Raw genomic sequence first — 18,791 nt, 5'->3', positions numbered from 1 at the left:
TGCTGGTCCTTGCCCTACTCCCTCGTGTTGAGACACGTTGGCGAATACGAAAAAAGACTCACCTCGGAGCTTGGGGGAGCATTACTGATGTGTTGTCCCAGTAGCCGAGTACTGGTAGAATATCCCTGTGTAATCTCTGTTTACCTTTCAAGATTGATTTCGTGAGAGTCAGTATGTTTAGAGGCACAGTGTCAGGAAATTCATCGAACAGGTAATACACACCTTGCTAAGGGATCCAATTTCTGTCTTTCTCTGTACACCATTAAGTTCGTACCACCGTGATCGCTAGTATAGTTGATATAGTAAATAATGGCCACGAATAATGACCTTGCTGTGACAGTCGGATATCACCTACAGACAAAGGAAAGGCCAAACGTATAATTTTGGACTACATGATGATGATGCATTAATGTGGGAGGTGAGGACTTCAAGGAGCACCTCGAAAGGCCATGGCCGACCCACGCCAACCCTACCTTCTAAGCCCTCCAGCTTACTGGTAATGAATGTTTCTACTTCTTCGTTCATGTAATCGTCCAAGATTTCATCCCACCCCTTCTTCCCCCCTATACTTCCGTAACTACATGCAAGGGAAGCTAACCCTCCCTCCTCGAAGTTCCACTCGTCGTTAATTGACTTATCCAAAACAAAGTCACCAGGGAGCCGTACACCCACACGAGGTCTAACTACTCCGGTAATTGTAAGGTCACATAACAGTCCGAGAGTATTTCACAGACTACGAGGTACGCAACTGATCTCAGCCAAGACACATATAGTTTACTGTGATTGTGCTCTTTGAAGTCTAATATCCACTTGGCTTATATGATCCACGCTTTCCTTATTTTGGAATGGGTAGAGGATCGGCTACATTCAAGCAAATGAACGGCTAGGAATGCCCCCGATACACATCCACTCCCTAGAACAGAATCAAAAAATAACTTTCACCTGTCTGAAGAAGAGTGGATGGCCTTGGTACTGTTGATCCAGTTTGGTTTTCCTTTCATGTTTGCAGTCTGGTAGGGCGCGATTAATAAAGTCGACCGGTCGGGGAGCTTTAGGGTTGGTAGTTCTCGTAGCCCTCGTTCCTTGCCCACATCCCTTCTCTTAAGTCCTTGACAGAAATGTCTTTAACACAAGCAGTCCGGGTTTGTTAGCACACTTTCAACGATCAAAGACGGGGTGGTCAAAAAGCTTAGATTACGGGACTCGGAAACATAAGCGCCAAGGGAACGGGTAACGTAATCGGTAAGCACCCTGCGCATGTAAGCACCCTGCGTACTATCCGCGTTTTCGATGCGCCTTAATTTCTTAGATAATTTAAATATTAGCTATATTACTAAAAATATCTAAATCCTTAAAATTACGCGTTAAGTAGAAAGGTCGAATTCTATTAGCTATTTCTACTTTAAAAAAAAATAAGATTAGTAGTTTAAAAAAGATAGCTAAGATATTTAATATACCTAAATCTATTCTGTGTAGTTGTCTTTAAGAGGTCTTTTTTTTTAAATAATAGATATATTAATATTTATAAATTGATTACTAGTAAAAAGAAATTGCTTAAATAGTAGATTTTATTATTAGATAAATATAGAGTATCTCTTTAGTTGGTATATATATAAGAAATAGCTAATATTCTATTTTTAAAGCGTAATACTACTTCTCTCTCTATTATTATAGAGAAAAAATAGATATATAACTTTATTAATTATATATCTAGACTTAAATTCTACTTTATACGTTGCTATAACTATTAATGTGTTAAAATAGAAGATCTTAAGATTCTAAATACTTGGTTTAAGTAAATAAATAAGACTATTTAGAAATATGGTATAGTGTTAAGTAATATCTATAATTTTAATAAAATAGAGTTTATAATAGGCCTAATAATTGTAGCTAAAGTTATTACTAGATCTAATATACTAGAGAAACTATTTTTATTATAGCTAAAAAACTGGGAATAGATTACTACTATAGAATATATTAATTTTAATAGATAAGCTCTATTTTTCTATATTATTTTTAAAAATAAAATATATATAGAGTCTTAGTACAAGAATAAAAATATTTTTTTTAATTAAAGGATTAAGATTAGTTTTAATAGCTAAATAAGTAATAAGATTAGTCTATATTGGCTGTAAAATTATTTTATATTTTATATTACCGGCCGATCTATAGAAAAATATTGTTTACTTATTCTAGATAGCTACGATAATTATTTAATGTCTTGATTTAATTAAATCTATATAGAGAATAATATTATATTAATCTATATATCTATATATACTTTTTATAAGTTTTAATTATTTAATATTACTATTTTCTTGCTATTAAAAGACTTATATAGAGATTTAATTAAATTTAAAATATACTATAGATTTAATTATATTAATAAATTTAATTTTTTAGAGATATATTCTTAGATTTATATAGAGGTCTTTATTAAAAGTAATATCTATAGTATTTTTAGAGCTATTAGTCTAGTTTTTCTAAGCTTTAAGCGCGTTTTTTTTTTAATTAATAATTTAGCTTAAGATCTTTATATCTTTAGATAATAGATCTAGTAGCTAGGATAGCTTAGCGCTTAAAATATTTTATATAGTTAAGTAGTTAAAGAAATTAGAATCTATATTTAAAAAGCTATTTAAAAATTAATCTCGCAGTCCTAATTTATCTATTAAAATTAATTTAAATTAATTAATTAAAGGTACCGAATAAGCTATAAATAATATAATAATATTAAAGTATTAATTAGAGTAATATTAGACCGTGTATAAAAAATAGTTTAAAAAGTAAAAATATTTTATTAAATAGATTACTTTTAAAAAAGATATATTTATATCTAAAGCCTAAATCCTTATTAAACGTCGAAATTAGGTAGATAAAGCTATATAGATAGATAGATCTTTATTTACTAAATTAACTTTTAAACGCGCTTTATCTAAATATTTTGGCTATAATATATAGAGTTATAAAATTATATACTGTCTAAATCGATAGAATTACTTATTTTTATATAAAAATCTAAATTCATGGTATTTTAATTATTTAAATTTTTTATATAGTAGGTGGTGCGCAGGGTGCTTATATGCGTAGGGTGCTTACCAATTACGTTAATAAATCCTTTGTGGCTGTGCTTCAAGCCGGTTAACTTATCTCACGATGCCACACCTTAGAGCCTCAACATAATCTACCTTCGAACACCGCGGAATAATGACAAAACAGAGAAGGTCTAGCAGTAAAAGGTCTCGGAGTGGCTGCATTACCTGCAAGTGAGTATTGTCTACAATGAGAAGTTATAGGAAATGTTAATAACCCACATAGGCTCCGGCACATCAAGTGCGACGAGTCAAAGCCCACATGTCTCCAATGTCAGCAATCTGACCACAAATGCGAGGGCTACGATAACGCATCTCAATCCCAACTACGCCGGAGAATCGAAGCCGTGCAAAATGTGTCGCGCAGGCCTCCCCTTAGCGGGGATCATCGCATTATTCTCCGCCCCGAGACCCGAGAGGAGCGTCGGTGGGCGGACTTCTTCCAAGCTAAGACGGCAGTGGCCTTCTCGGGATTCTTTGACTCCATGCTCTGGTCATATTTGATTCCGCAGATCAGTGAGGGAGAGCCGACCATTCGCCACGCCGTGGTCGCCATCGGTGCCATCCATGCGCGGTACCAAATGGCGGCGGATCAACCACTAGCCGATCCCTCCTCCACAACCCAGTTTGTTTTGCAGCAATACAATAAGGCCATTCGACATTTGATAGACCGTATGTCTACAATTGATAGCCAGAACTGGGAGATAACATTGACCACCTGCTGTCTTTTTGCTTGTTTGGAAATCCTGCGGGGGAACAAAACAGAAGCACTAGATCATATAGACGCCGGGCTGAAGATGCTCTACCAACATGAACAGGAAGGGGGCGCAACAGGTCGCACCACAGAATTGTATAAGGAACTACGCCGGTTGTACTCCAAATTCAATTTGGAGGCTTCGTTCATGGGTCGCACCTTATATCCCTTAGAAACCACGTCCCAGGATGTTGCAACGAGCGAGTTGGCATTAACTAATCTCTCCCACGCCAGAAGCTACCTCGACAACTTGATGAACAAAGGGCTCGCTTTCATCCGAGCTGTCGACCTGGACAGAAAGCCCCGCGATTCACTACTGCAACAGAGATTAGAATTAGAACAGTTAAAGCTCTGTTATGAGTTTGATAACTGGCTAGTGGGCCTGAACAAGCTGATCCAGAGGATGGGCCCATGGATCCAGCAAGTTGACCAACGTGCATCTCTCATTCTTAAGATTTACCATCACACCTCGTTGATTTGGGTAAAAACAGTTCTGGCAGGCGATGAAAATGTCTTTGATCTTTATATTTCTGATTTCGATGCGGTTGTTAGCTATGCGGGAAAAGTAATCCAGCTCACCGTGGAAATTGACAAACGGACTAATAACCAATCGATGTTTTGTCTTGAAGGAGAAGTTATTGGACCCCTCTACTATGCAGCCATTAAATGCCGCAACCCTGCCATTCGACGAAAAGCCATCGATCTTCTACTCCGCTATGGAAAGATAGAGGGCATGTGGAACGCGAGGCGGTATGCAGCAGTAGCGAATTTAGTGATGGAGGTCGAGGAGAGTGCATGTTCGGGAGTCATAGAGAGTGAACGGGATGTGGATCTTCATGCTCGTGTTTACGAGTCTCTTCAGCCTGAAGTTATGGAGAGAAATCCTTGCCAGGTCCTGTTGTTGTTCAAGCCGGATGGGGTAGACTCTGATTTTCAGCAGCGCATGGAATTTGTGCGTTGGTAGAACTTGTGGATACTCGTATTTCTCTTATTACATACACAATATCGTTAGAATTCTGCGCAACACCTTGAATATGTCATCCTAATCTCGTTATTTCTGCAGGCTTTCCTTTAGTTAAGTGGGTCTCTGATGTCGGGACTTTCATGCAGGGTACATGTACTTCTCGGCAGTTGGCCTCTGCATTACATGGCAGGCAGCTTTAGGAGCCTGAAGACTTGGCGTTGTTCAATCACCAAGGCAGACTCGTAACTAGCAACCTAGCTCTATCTTTAATCTTAATTTAGGCCTGGGCTGTGTTGGTCGATCTTCATGCCTTCAGTTGGGGCTGAAGAACGTTGATTGGCCGGAAGGAACGCTAGTTCATAGTGCTTACGGAGGAGCCAATCACCGGCTGATTCACCAAAAGCCTCCAGTTATACATCTGGCTTTTAAGTTGGATTCTGGGGCCAACTTATTACATCTACCCGCAGAACGAGAGAAGGACAAGGCAGCTCACTGTTATATCCTAAGATTCATATTCGTATCTCATTTGCCATCCTGTAAGAGGACCACTAAATCGTAGATGTACTCGGACTGTCCACCTTAGTAGCATGAGCTATATAAATACAGAACAAATGTCCTGGAAAGGGTAAGCCATCACTCTTTCAATTACACAATATAGGAAGTAGCATATTTACTCACAATGCGCTATCCACACTTTATCCTTCTTTGTACATTATCCCCTCTTGCCCTGGGAAAATTATGTCCAATCCAAGGACCTGCCTTCCCAGCCCCTAAGGATGTTGCCAGCAGTTCATCTTTCACACAGGCCAAGAACCAGCTGCTCAGTACACTCGACAAGGCAGTCCACGCATCAAATGCAAGTGAAGTAACAGGAATTGACCCGGACTCAATCTCGTTTAGTCTCCAGGTCTTCAACACAAAAAGCGATCAGCCACTGCTTGAATACTACCATACCGCACCCTCCATTCAGAATAGCACGGTGGGAGTGAGAGAGGTTGACGCAGACACTGTATTCAGAATCGCCAGTGTATCGAAGCTATGGACGGTCTTGATGCTTCTGATTGAGAAGGGTGATGCGTCCTTGAGCGAGCCTGTTGCGAAATACGTCCCAGAGCTGCGAGATGCCGCAAAAGAGCTCAGCCATAATGCTACCATGCGAGATGATGAGATTGATCACCTCCGCTGGGATGAAGTTACGATAGGGGAGTTGGCAAGTCATATGACTGGGGTTATCAGAGAATGTACGGTGTCGCTGGGAGTTTTCTTGACTTCACACCAAGTCAACTAACTCATCTGGATTTATAGATGCATCTATCGACATCGCAGCTCTCTCCGCCTCGACACCCGGAGGATTCCCTACGCTTCCGAAGTCTGATATCCCGCCATGTGGTACCAAAGTCGCATGCACTCGGTCTGGTGAGTTCAAATACTTTTGATGTCGGGGAATCAACTATTAATGACACATCCAGAATTCTTCGACGGCATCCTAAAAAGCCACCCGATACTGCACACTAGCTCGACCCCTATCTACTCTAACCCCAGCTTCCAGATCCTCGGGTATGCCCTCGAAGCCATGACAAACCAAACCTACAAGTCTCTCCTACAAAGGGACTTGATAAAGCCCCTTGGCTTATCACGATCGAGCTACGACAAGCCAGAAGATGATACAGCCATCATCCCAGGACCCGCCATGAGCAGCTTTTACGGCGTAGATGCCGGTGGCGAGACTGCGTAAGTGCCTAACGATTCCCCTTACTGAAAAGTCTAGACCCTAATCATTCGCAGTGCGGGCGGCCTCTACTCCTCAACGAAAGACATGTCAATCGTCGGCCGAGCAATCCTGAACAGCACTCTCCTCCGTCCCTCCTTAACCAGGCGATGGATGAAGCCCCGCGCCCACACATCAAGTCTTGAGGTCTCCGTCGGGGCTCCATGGGAAATTTTCACATTGACCAACCCCCGTCTAATCGACCTATATACCAAGCAAGGTGATCTGGGAATGTACTCCTCCATGCTTGCCCTATCCCCAGAACACGACGTCGGCTTCACAATCCTCGCCGCCGGAGAATCAACCACCGAAGCCGTCACCCTCATAACAGACCTTACCATCAATACCCTCATCCCCGCCCTCGAAGACGCAGCCAGAGAAGAGGCCAATACACAGTTCGCAGGCGAGTACTCTTCCGCCAATGCGTCCATCAAAATCACTACCGATGACCAACCCGGTTTGAAGGTTACCGAATGGACCAACGAGTCCGTGGATGTAAGGCAGCTCTTAGTTTCTAAGCTGGGGTTGCAGAATGCCTCGGATCTCAGTGTTCGTTTGTATCCCTCTGGACTTAAGGCACCAGGGCGAGTTGGCTTCCGGGCTGTCTTCCAGGATAATTCCGAGGGGGATTCAGGGATTGGGCCTGTGACGCGGGCTTGCAACACTTGGAGTTCTGTTGATAGTATTATTTATGGGAATGTGGGTGCTGATGAGTTTGTATTTGGGGTTGATGGGAGTGGGAGAGCTGTGAGTATTTCTCCTAGGGCTTTGCGTGTTGAGATTCCTAGGGTTGAGGAATAGGGGTATGTCGATTTTGCTGGTATGGTTCTGGATTAGACTATTTTTCCTTCCTCTCTACCCTAATGTTTTCTTTGATATTTTGTCGTATATTTATATGTTAATACTTTAAAATATGTACAGCCTTTTCTCTCACTTGTTTATGTTCCTTCAGCTAAGAAACATTTACAAAAGTCCTTAAGGCGATGCTCACTAAATATTATACTAGGCTCCTCAAAAGGCCATAGACCCATTGCTAGAAAAACCTCTCGGTATGTGCATTGATATCACTTCATTTACAAGTATACTCTAGTCTCAGGGACGAGTAACTCAAAATCAAACAAGCACAGTCCCCTCAACATTAACAATACGGACATTACTCGATACTCCCGTCGCACTCGCCTTATCCACCAACCCCTCACTATCCCAAGAAAAGTCAACACTTCCACCACCGCGAAGTCGAAGTCCCTTAACACTACCACCAGCCCAAGCAGCAGGAATAGCCGGACCCAGAACAACCGTCCGAACATCATCCTCGGAATGGGTACTGTCAAGCGGCATATCAACAACCAACATACTCAACACAGCCCCCAGATACCCAAAGTTAGCATCGATCTGGAAGGCACCAGACGGAGTATCACCACCACTATAGAGGGACAGTCCACTTTGGCCAATGTTCTGGTCAATAGTCAAGCGGAGTTCATAGTGAGCTTTTTCCGTGTTATTGAGACGAGCCCAGCAGGCGGACCGCCATACTTTCTCCCATCCGGCGTTCGTGTATAAGCCCACGCCACGGCTGATAAGGGAGGTGTTAACTGCGGACTGGATCGTAGCGTTGTTGTAACCGTTGAAGTACGAGGATAGAGACCAGCCCGGGTACCAGCCAACGAGATGAGAGAGATGGCGATGCTCGTTACCCTCTTTTTCGTAATCGTAGCTGTCGGGCAGTTTCCATTCCTTGATTTGGCCCCAGGTGCCGATGTGGAGGCCTTTGTCGAGGCGGGGGAGTTGGTCTTTGATGTCTTTCAGAAGGGTGGAGTCTGTTTCGCCCGCGATCTCTGCGCCTTGGATGGCGTTCTCGTACACTTGGTGAATGAGCTGTTGCCAGTGCGTGCAGCCGAAGGTGGTTGGTCCTTGCTCGGGGGAGGTACAAGGGTTAACAACGAGAGAGCTGTCATTGTTGAATTTATCAACCTGTAGCTGAGAGGCCCAGAACTCGGCGACACCTTTCAGCAACGGCCACCCCTGTTTAATGAACCATGTTTTGTTGTGCGAGTAGTCGTAGCGGTCCCAGACATGTTGCATCATCCATGCCGGTGCTGCCGGATAATTTGCTGAGGTTTGATAGGTTTTCATCCTGTTTCATCAGCACTTTGAAATGAAGTTGCAAGGAGTGTTCCACTTACCCAGTGTGTCCGAATATGTTCATCTCATCGTGAGTAACCCAACCAGCACCGCCGTAAAGAAGTTCGGCGGTTTCAGCACCACGCGGCATCCAGTTCTGTTCCATGTAATTGAAGACAGCAACTGTCAGTTCGCCTATTCCTGTCGCTTCGGCTCCCCAAAGGTTCATTTGGAGGTTGATGTTTGCATGATAATCGCCGCTCCAGGCTGCATTCTTCGTGGGACTCCATACCCCCTGAAGATTTGGGGGGAGACTGTTCGCGCGTGATGAAGAGATGAACAAGTGGCGACCATAATCGAAAAGGAGCTTCTCCAAGTATGGATCTCCGTCCGTCTTGTTGGCGTTATAGTTGGTTATAAGAGTGGAGAGCTCTGTGCCGGTGGAGTCCTGGGTATCTGGCAGATCCAAGGTAAAAGCACTCATCAAGCCGCTGTAGTCCTCAATGTGTTCTGTCCTCAGTTTTGATTCTGATTGTGACAAGGCTGAGGATGTGATTTTCTCGACATATTCTGCTGGATCCTCCCCCTTGAAAGTGTAATCGGTCGCCGCAGTTCCCTTAGTCCCGTCGAAGTCCGTTCCCGCACCGATTACAATCGTCAGAGACGAGCTATTTCTGGCGTTGATAGCTAGTTTTCCGGTTGAACTGTCGCATCTACCAGGAATAGAGCTTCGCGCAATCGTATCATATGTCATTCCACGCGGAGGTCCTTCCTGTGTGACACCTCGGAGACGAGCGAAGTCCGAGTCGCAGGTGGCATTCCAAAGTGAGCTTTCCTCGACAAGTTGATCGAAGTAAATAGTAACCTTAGACAAAGCTGCTGTGGAGTTTAACTTGTAGATACAGACTTGAGCAGGGTAGCTACAGTAGACGTCTGTAGTATACTTTCCCTTGCCTGTCGAGTAGGTTGTCGTATGAATACCGGTGCCGAGATCCAGGGACCGAGTATAGTCGCTCACTTTGTGGATTCCATCTATCGCAATGGTAAGATTGGCTAATGAATGGAAGGATCCATAGCCGTCTGTGTCTCCGTGCAGCCGTGAATCGTCTGAAAAGGTTAGATAACGATTGACGAAAACTTTGTTTAAACTGACTGCCAGTCCCTTTCTTCCAGATCTCGTCCCGAACCTCGGATAGGATCTCCGTCATACTAGAGTTCGGGTTACCACCCCGATATCCCTTGTATCTTTTAGCTGCAAATATATGCATTTTATTATAGTTCAACAAAACTCACGTCGACCTCAAAGGGGCCACCTTCCCAAAGCTCGTCGTGGTTGTAATTGAGCTTTTCCGCGCCCGGCTCTCCGAACGGCATCACTATCAGGGTGAGTAGGGATTATCTACAGTTAGAGAGATAGACATACCCCCCAGCTTGCCATTCCCCAGAGTATAGGCCTCATTAGTCGTATCCCAGGACGCAGCCTTCGACGACCACAAGGAATTCGCCGTGGCAAAGGAACTCATCCCGAGCAAAACCAGGGACCGCATATTTCTGGCTCTTGTCTACACGATTCGAAATATGGACGCCAATTGAAACCGAAAGTTGGGCATCAAGCACTTTTAAGCCTTCGCCGATCTCGTTTCACGTCGTGGGCTGCATGTTCCTACTTCATTTTGTTTCTCCACCATTGGGCAGACTGACGGATAAATTCCATGCGGGGAAGTTGTACTTATGCCGGCTAATTTCGTTCCTACGTGGAATCTTGAAGACTTGCGAGCAATACCCACACAAAAAGTTTAGAATGATCTTGCACCAATGATAGAAGTGCTTGAGTAGCTTGAGGATCTTGAGGACCTGTTTGTGTTGAGCTCTGATTGAGTTTTCATGGGCTGTGGAGTTGGATCTCGTCTAGCGTCGTCTTATTTCAAGGGACGCCTTTTCCGATCTGCTGATTCCGGATACTGATCTAAAGGATGAATTGTAGAGCAGTAGCTACTATCATGTTCCCCATGGCACTGAAGCATTCGCTTGCCGACATCCAGGCGTACGTTGTCGAAACCTTTAATTATAGTTTTTAGAAATAGGTGTCAGACCACTTAAGCATTATATAGAGGGGTTTATTCCATTAGAGTAGGCACAGAGGATTGAACGAGTCAGTTCAGCAAAACACCTCTGCGGAACGGCACAAACCGACTCGTCCGTACCTTGCAGTTTAGGGCTCACGCCTGAGGCTTGATTGAAGCCGTGTGAGTGCTTTTAGGAGAACTGTGAAAGCTATTTTAGCCAAGTTTCTGTGTCGGTGGGTGGTATGAGCTTTGTGTTTCTGTCGATTGATCGCGTTAGGGCTGTGATGGCTTTTCTGATCTGCCTTGCGGTGGAGCTTGTCGTGGCGGGTGGTCTGGTTGTGCAGTGGAAGTTTGCCGTGGGGTGGAGGAGGAAGGCGAGAGAGAATGTGAGTTTCTAGGTAGGTCATTCACAGGCTGTTGAAACTAGACTAGTCGATCCAGAGATCTATCAAGTGAATACAATATGATAGAGATTGCAGCTTCCAGTACTTGATCCTACATAAGTTAAGTTGTAAATATAGGCAGATGATAGTCCCCAAAAGCACATGATCGCTTCTCGTGTTTCCACATTACAGGCGAAATTAATTCATATAAATTCGAAAATTTTACCCGGATTGTCTTCCTCTACTTCCACACCTTCGGTACAAAGGGTAACAGGCACTTTGAAATCCTTTGGTCGCCAGATGCACCCATTCCCCTGTGCAACCTCGGTTTTTATACAACGGGATTCGTCACATGCTGGTGTGATTCGGCCTTCTATCACACCGGGTGATCTTGTATCAGGACACAATGTAAGGGTTGCTAATTCTTCATTCACCAATTGCGCAATGAGGCGTTTTGTAGTCTCTGCTTTGGCTTTCACTTGATAGTCTCCGACGACGGCCATGGCTAGTATTTCGAGGGAGAGGGGTTTCCAGGTGGATCAGGGTGGGAGAGATATCTACTTGAATACCAGAGTATCAAGTCTCAATATAGAGCTGTAGAGGGAGGTCTCAAGGCCCAATCTAATTCTTCAAAAGGCCAAGGAGTTTGGAAGGGAAAAACGATTTGCTCCAATGAAGCTGGCGGCGAGTTAGTGATATGTAAATATCACGCCATACTGCATACGTATGTATAAGTTGGTCTGGGACTATTTGCATCTGAAAAGCTATTGCTGTAGACCCGGTGATCCACAGTGTAGGAAGCAACTGATAGATCAGTGAGAGCTCATTCCCGTGCAACTATTTAGTGACACGTGGTGTGTCTTCAAAACCAGTATCACAAGCGAAGATTGATTGATCTACATAATCATGGGGGACTTTAGATCACTTTCGGAGCCGTGGATGCCTCTTGCACCTCGCGTGTTGCCTCTGGGGAAGGCCAATGTCTACCCTCAAGATGAGTTCCACGTAGGCAATAGACCCCATTATCCCCCAGTGCGTCCTGACTTCTCTGCTTCGAGTACTGGATATTAATATAACGGGTCCTTTCGGCCGTCAGTGCCTCTACCAACCTAAGCCTCTACTGCAGTTTATGGTGACCGACGGATGTTTTTGTTAGGGCATGTATGCGGCGAGTAATTTTACATACATTTTATGGGACCTCCAGCGGCCAAAATTAATTCAACTGACTAATGGCTGTAAAAGAGTCAGAGTAATAGGAAATATCGTATTATTATAGAGATAGTGGTATTTCCCCCTCCATCCCATGATACTAAGCCACGCAGATATTAGTTATCTGGTTTCCGTAGTTTAGAACAATCAGACAAGCTCCCATCTCTCCATGGGCCGTACCGACCGGTAGTGTAGAGGTATTTCTGTAGTCAGAGACGATCGACCATCGAGATTCAGGCTAGGAGCAGTGTGAGGAACTACTGTGCCTTCAAGTGACAAGAGTAGCCTTTTGCCAAAATGAGGAAAACTCTGGTCCTTGAACTAACGAGGCCGGTAGCCAGTATTCCCGATGAGAGTGATGGGTTCTCCATCCTGTGTGTTGCTGGCTGACATGCAGTAGATCCTCTGCCTAATTGGCACAGCCTATTACGCGTACTAAATCTTCAGCCTCGCCAAATAAGCCCGATGCAGTGTTCAGATTGATCTTGGCTATGGGGTATACATGATGTGAACTACTTTTGTATGCCTGGAGGAATCCACCACTAGGCATAACTTACTTCCCTCCTAGCCAGCATTGGACTACGATTACTGGTGAATAGGCACTACAATGCTCGAAAGAAATCCTGTCTTTAGATCACGCTAAATGACATACTGACTCGAGATGTGGACTAAAATAACCACACCGCGATTCATGCTTGGTAATCCACACTAGACAGATCACATCTAGGTAATTTATTGCTGAGCCACTCCAGCCACCCTTCAGTCCCAAGGGCAGAGTTTAAGCTGGGATGGGTTCAATATAATATAGTTGTTGGTGGCATTGCTGCTGGCAAGGCTGCGGGGCTCGCTACTGACGTGGCAGCCTCCTTTTGAGGGCGAAAGGACTCACAATAGATCTTCAATCGACCCTCCCATACCCACCGTGATCTCATAGCCGTCCAAATGTCGGGCCATCTAGACGACTATCCTCTCGATACAGCTAGGAGGGAGATCCGGCTTTTAACGATTGTACCCGCTCTATCCTCCAAAGCTCGTATTAAATGTTCCCTGCAAGTTGCATCATTGGACGCTTTCCCTCGATATGAAGCGATCTCGTATGTATGGGGTGACATCCAAGAGAAGCAGGATATTCTACTCGACGGGCGTACAGTCCAGGTCCCAACGAATGTCCGTCGAATTTTGCAAAGACTCCGCCACCGCATGCAGCGTCGTGTTATATGGATAGACTACGTCTGCATTGATCAAGAGAATGTGGCAGAGAAGAACACCCAGGTTCCTCTGATGAGTGCAATATATGCCAATGCAACATCTGTCCTCGCAATCATTAGCTTGGATAACCTCAGTGACAATGCGACAGACGCCATTGACTGGATGAAGACAGCTGACATGGAGAAAGGGAAATGGAAAGAAGCATGCCGGCGGGTAAACTGCATTCTAAGCCAACTATCAATGAGGTATGAAAGGCGCCTTGCAGTCTCACTGAGGAACGTCGTCAGTTTCTATGTCAATTTTCTCTTCGCGGAGTACTGGACGCGTATGTGGACATTTCAAGAATATCAATCGTCTCAAGGGAAACCACCAATCTGTATATGCGGCGATGTGGAATTTCCAGCCCCCGATGAATCAGCCTTTGGATCCGTATTTGTCTCGGTATTTCGACGTTTCCGCAAGATGTCTTCCAAGGCTGAAGAAAGAGGGAGACGGCCGCAATTACGAAACCACTACAAAGAGATTGAAAGACTTACTATAAAGTTCCATAATACACTTAGTAAGGTCAACTATATGTGGGTTTCAGATAGGCAAGAATTCTTTGTGCAAGACCTGCTGCGCCAAACGAGCGGCCGCAAGTGTCAAAACCCAAAGGACAAGATATATGCCTTATATGGTCTTCTCCCATCGTTGCGGGAGGCATATCCACCGGACTATAATAAGTCTCTGTCCCAAGTCATCTTCGAAACAGCAAAATACATTCTGAACAAGGAACACGGTGGCTTATCTATGCTAGATATTTTCTGCCTGCGTGAGGATCGCCTGGAGAACATTTCTATTCCTTCTTGGGTGCCGGATCTCACAGCGACATCTCTAGTGTCCACAGGCACTCTTGGGCGTCACTCTTCGAGGTTTGGCATCGCCTACAAAATTCGGGAGACCGTACCTGGGCGCTATCTTGAGATCACGGAAGATCATTCAGTCCTATGCCTTTCAGGGCGTCCGATTGGAAAATGCAGGCCAGTATTTCAGTTTGCATCCGACGTGAAGAGCGTTCTAGCTCAGATAATGGGCGTGATTCAGATGCATGGTTATGGGTGCCATGTGTGGAATAATGTCTGGGAGCCCGAGAACATCCCACTCAGATTTGTTCAAGGATGCTGTGTTTTCTCCAATCATGACGATGCCGAGTTTGATCGGTCTACCTTGGGTTCGCTCCGCACTATATTTGAGACACTAGACATGACCCACCAAGATGCTGACACAGTACTGGAGACGTTCGCTGAAGCGGGGTTTGAATTCCTCAGGGACCTGGTGCCGAGACTTTACAACATCGAGGTTTTTACTATCCACCATATGTCCTCTGTCAGTTTTGGCTTCAGTGAACAAAGTGTGAAAAAAGACGACCAGGTGTTCGTTAACGTCAGTCAGTTTAATATGCCCTTTGTCCTGCGACATGGTTGTGGCACAGACTATAACAGAGGCCAAGTATACCATAAGTTGGTAGGTTTTGCTTATGTGGATGGAATCTGCCCGAGGACCGTTGAGTCTAATCCATATCTTGACTATATGTGTACAGTGCCACATGAGGAGCTTCTTCTAAAATGAGAGAGCCTGTGGTTGTGAGTGCTTATATGTACATATGCTTGGGTTGTCCGTAAGCTGTTATAAAGTCTAGTAGGCCAATTATCTACTGTACAGCGAATTTCAATTATATGTCTATATATTCTATCCTATCTACTATTGAGAACACAGTTTGACAGGTAGTTGAGCTAATATACTTCCGGAAAGTATAGATTATTTTGAGGGTACTCTAGATCACTTTGACATATTGGTTTAACATTTAGGGAGTACTTATATATATTTCTAATTTGTCCCAGCATCAGTATTCCACCCCTACACGAACGATCAACACAACAAACTACAATCCCCAAATCCGGATCTAGGCCCAGAAATCCCCTTTTAATATGCATACCCTGACCCATAAAGTCAAACAAGAACATCCTCCAAAATAGTATACATTATACATAAACCAACCCCCGCCCCACCCGATTGGCCGCCCACCACCACATAGCCCACTCTTCAACATCACATCACTGATAAGATAAAATCAACCGATTTTATGCCCCTCCCTACTTGACCTCCCCCTGCCCTGACCCTCCTACCATAACCCCAGAACCCAAACCCAAACTAATAGAAACAACCCAATAAAGCAAATGGAGTGGGATCCCACCCAATTCTTCCGCGATGATCATACGCCCAATCCCTTTGCGCTGTTGATCCTCAATCAGCCAATCAATGAGCGCGCGTTTCGCGTTTTGAGGAGACATGGTATGTTCTTATGCCCTACTCTCTATACATATATATATATCCATGTATATGGATATATGTATTCAAACATTGTACATTGTACATTCTACATCATCCTCCCAAGACTAAGAGAAAAAAGCAAAGGTGACGCTCTGCGCCGACGGCGGCGCAAACCGTTTCTACTCGATGATGAAAGCACATGACCGGGAATCAATAGATGTAAGCCCTCTCTCTCCCTTCACTCTGCAAATGCATGTATATATACATATATACTAATGAATAGAGAGAAACAAAGCTCCCCGATCTCATAATCGGCGATCTAGACTCCATAACCCCCGATACAAGAACCCACTACGCCAATCTAGGGGTTCGCATTATCCATGATGAAGATCAGTATTCGACGGATTTCACTAAATGTTTGAATTATCTGCGTGCGCATGTTAGGGAGTTCCTTTCCTCATCTACTTCTTCTTCTCAATCTTCATCTGAACATTCAGTATCGACATCAGAAGAAGTAAAGAAAGGAGAAGAAGAAGAAGAAGAGAGAGAACTAGACGTCCTCATCCTCGGCGGCCTAGGCGGACGCGTCGATCAAGCTTTTTCCCAAATCCACCATTTATATTCCATGACTCAATCTTACGGCTCTTCTTCTTCGTCTACTACTTCTTCTAGGGGTGATTTAACGTCCAACCCAAGGAAAGCAGGAAAGATAGGAAACCTCTATCTCATCTCCGAAGAGAGTATTACGTTTATTCTGCGGCCGGGGTTGAATACCATTCGCACGCCTGGGACGAATCGACCGGGGTTATCTACTGGGGAGTATCTGCTCGAGGAGAATGTGGGGATTATACCGCTTCTAGGTCCCGCGAGGATTACGACGAGTGGGTTTCAGTGGGATGTGGTGGCTTGGAGGACGGAGATTGGGGGACAGTTGAGTACGAGTAATCATATTCGGAGTGAGGTGGTGACGGTGGAGAGTGTGATGCCGGTGCTTTTTACGCTGGAGTTGGCGGGGAGGTTGAAGAGGGATCGATAGATTTCTTTCTCTCTTGTTGTGGGGTATTTGTTGGAGGTTGGGAGACAATAGCTACACTGTACGATGAAAAAGGATCTGTATTGGAACATCCTATCTCGGTTTCACAATAGTACATCCAGGAAACCCAAACAACGCCAGATCAACTCAAACAAGGAACGCACCACACCATTCTCACGCCGGATAACCCGAGAAAGGAGACTTAACATTTAAACAATACCGAAGCACCATCGCACTGCACGCATAGAACCGATCGATTATCCAGAGATAACCCCTCTAGGCGGTAGAAACCCTTCTCCCAACCCCTCCTGCAGACACTCGCATGCTTTTCCTCTGTACGGAACACGTCCTACTCAATCAAAACTGCGTCCAACCAGTGGCTCTGCAAAAACCATTCCCGTATATACACACCGGATCTACTTCCGCAGGATCGCTTCGTACAGAGTGCCGACCAGACCGATCGCAGACCCAGTCACCAAGCCAGCCCATTGACCGGGGACCGCGGCATTCACCCGGGCGATCGAGAATTGACTGTACAGGTTGAAGAAGTTGAACTGCCGGGCATACACCAGGTATGAGAGCCCCGCCTTGGCAATGTTGAAGCTGAGCGGGTCGAAGTTGTCAGGCGACGCGCGGCTGCGGCGCGTGTGGGACGCGGCACTACTGCCTTGCGTGATGTTCAGGCTGATGTTGAAGAAGTATGCGACGGTCAGCGGCAGGAGAATGCTGGTCAGCAACCACAACGAGAACGGGGCCCAAAATACGCTGTCGACGAGGACAAAGACATCGGGAACCTTGATGGAGATCTCAATCGCCCAAATCGAAATGGTAGACACAAATCGCAGCGGCAGAATTTCGTATATGATGGAACACCCTTCGAGCAGCAACGTCAGAATCTGGACGGCTTTCGCACTGCTGAGCAAGGAGCGCAAGGACTGCGTGCTATCCGGCACCCCTGAGCCAGTCCACCAATCGCTAGCCTTCTTGCGCCACGCGACGGACTCCCGGTCGACCACATCAGCGATGAGGGCCGGCGATGCGGGCAAGGCCGATTGAAAGTTCAGCGGCGACGGCCCAGGAGTCTGGAAGACAGGTGGTGGGGACGCGTCGGATTCCTCTCTGCAACAAGAAATCGGTCAGTTTCTGTCGTCATGATTACGGCGGTCGCGCGACGGCGCTTCTGGCCATGCGCGCGACATGAGAAAGAATACAGGACATACTGGAGTTGCTCAGCCTCCTCTTTAGGTTCCGCGCTTGGTTCCTCCTTGAGTTCCTCCTTGGGTTCCTCATTCGCCTCTTCCTTGGCCTCGTCTTCCTTCACCTCTTCCTCCAAGGCTCTCGTCTGTCTGCGACGCGCCGACCGTAGCACCGACCGCGGTGTTTCTTTCGCAAGTGGCGAGATTTCCACGCGGGGGTCTCTCTTGACCGGCGACCCCTTGCGCGGGGTTTGCGACAGGCGTCGGTAGTAATCCGTTAGTCGCGCATCCTTCGCGAAGATGGACTGGTTAGCTTGGAGATGTTGATCCAACAGCGTGGCAAGTTCCGGTTTATTGTATTCCTCATAACTGTCAACGGTCAGCCGGGGGGTTTGGGTTATCGTGGTGGGGCGATAAACAACGGCACCGACACTTACTTGTGAAGATCAGTAGCTTCCGCCCAGTCCGTCAGTTGGGACTTGCGCAGTTTCTGTAAATAAGGCAATGCGGCAGACATGATGCGCGAGGAATGACCATGCGACGGGGTGAAATTTAGAGCAAGGGGGGAGAGTGTGGGAGGTGGGATGATCAAGCGCGCGCAGGATTTCGGGGGCTCAAAGGATTCTAAATCCAAACTGAATCAGAAAAAGAGGGAAAAACAATCACAATAAATAATAAAGCGAATT

At 45.4% G+C, this 18,791-nt stretch overlaps 6 protein-coding genes across 6 annotated transcripts; 4 read left to right on the top strand and 2 right to left on the bottom strand.

Annotated features, from left to right (window-relative positions):
* Positions 1-3,207: 3,207 nt before the first annotated feature.
* On the top strand, positions 3,208-4,810 carry F9C07_397 (uncharacterized protein; the record flags this gene model as incomplete). The annotated part of the gene is made up of 2 exons (XM_041284332.1): positions 3,208-3,266; positions 3,319-4,810. 2 exons carry the CDS (start codon positions 3,208-3,210, stop codon positions 4,808-4,810), a joined length of 1,551 nt encoding a protein of 516 aa, XP_041141478.1.
* A 679-nt stretch (positions 4,811-5,489) lies between these two features.
* Positions 5,490-7,550, top strand: F9C07_2249073 (beta-lactamase/transpeptidase-like protein; the record flags this gene model as incomplete). The annotated part of the gene is made up of 4 exons (XM_041288871.2): positions 5,490-6,051; positions 6,116-6,226; positions 6,280-6,541; positions 6,596-7,550. 4 exons carry the CDS (start codon positions 5,490-5,492, stop codon positions 7,377-7,379), a joined length of 1,719 nt encoding a protein of 572 aa, XP_041141479.1. The 3' UTR covers positions 7,380-7,550.
* Positions 7,551-7,610: 60 nt separating this feature from the next.
* Positions 7,611-11,202, bottom strand: F9C07_2278835 (alpha-fucosidase A). Its single transcript, XM_041288880.2, has 5 exons — positions 10,123-11,202; positions 9,993-10,075; positions 9,853-9,937; positions 8,762-9,806; positions 7,611-8,712 (listed from the first exon to the last, which is right to left on the bottom strand). The coding sequence occupies exons 1-5, from the start codon at positions 10,244-10,246 to the stop codon at positions 7,692-7,694; spliced, it is 2,358 nt and encodes a 785-aa protein (XP_041141480.1). The 5' UTR covers positions 10,247-11,202; the 3' UTR covers positions 7,611-7,691.
* Positions 11,203-13,299: 2,097 nt separating this feature from the next.
* On the top strand, positions 13,300-15,284 carry F9C07_2082398 (heterokaryon incompatibility protein-domain-containing protein; the record flags this gene model as incomplete). The annotated part of the gene is made up of 2 exons (XM_071508854.1): positions 13,300-15,069; positions 15,146-15,284. 2 exons carry the CDS (start codon positions 13,300-13,302, stop codon positions 15,167-15,169), a joined length of 1,794 nt encoding a protein of 597 aa, XP_071365529.1. The 3' UTR covers positions 15,170-15,284.
* A 336-nt stretch (positions 15,285-15,620) lies between these two features.
* On the top strand, positions 15,621-16,969 carry F9C07_2135124 (thiamine pyrophosphokinase). The gene is made up of 3 exons (XM_071509137.1): positions 15,621-15,897; positions 16,016-16,095; positions 16,172-16,969. The coding sequence occupies exons 1-3, from the start codon at positions 15,783-15,785 to the stop codon at positions 16,910-16,912; spliced, it is 936 nt and encodes a 311-aa protein (XP_071365528.1). The 5' UTR covers positions 15,621-15,782; the 3' UTR covers positions 16,913-16,969.
* F9C07_2278833 (uncharacterized protein) lies at positions 16,970-18,756 on the bottom strand. Its single transcript, XM_041288881.2, has 3 exons — positions 18,543-18,756; positions 18,130-18,474; positions 16,970-18,028 (listed from the first exon to the last, which is right to left on the bottom strand). The coding sequence occupies exons 1-3, from the start codon at positions 18,620-18,622 to the stop codon at positions 17,326-17,328; spliced, it is 1,128 nt and encodes a 375-aa protein (XP_041141482.1). The 5' UTR covers positions 18,623-18,756; the 3' UTR covers positions 16,970-17,325.
* Positions 18,757-18,791: the final 35 nt, after the last annotated feature.

The sequence above is a fragment of the Aspergillus flavus genome, chromosome 1 (assembly GCF_009017415.1).
Source record: "Aspergillus flavus chromosome 1, complete sequence".
NCBI lineage: Eukaryota > Fungi > Ascomycota > Eurotiomycetes > Eurotiales > Aspergillaceae > Aspergillus > Aspergillus flavus.
The sequence above is the reverse complement of the archived record's forward strand: the minus strand, read 5'-3'. Positions and strand labels throughout refer to the sequence as shown.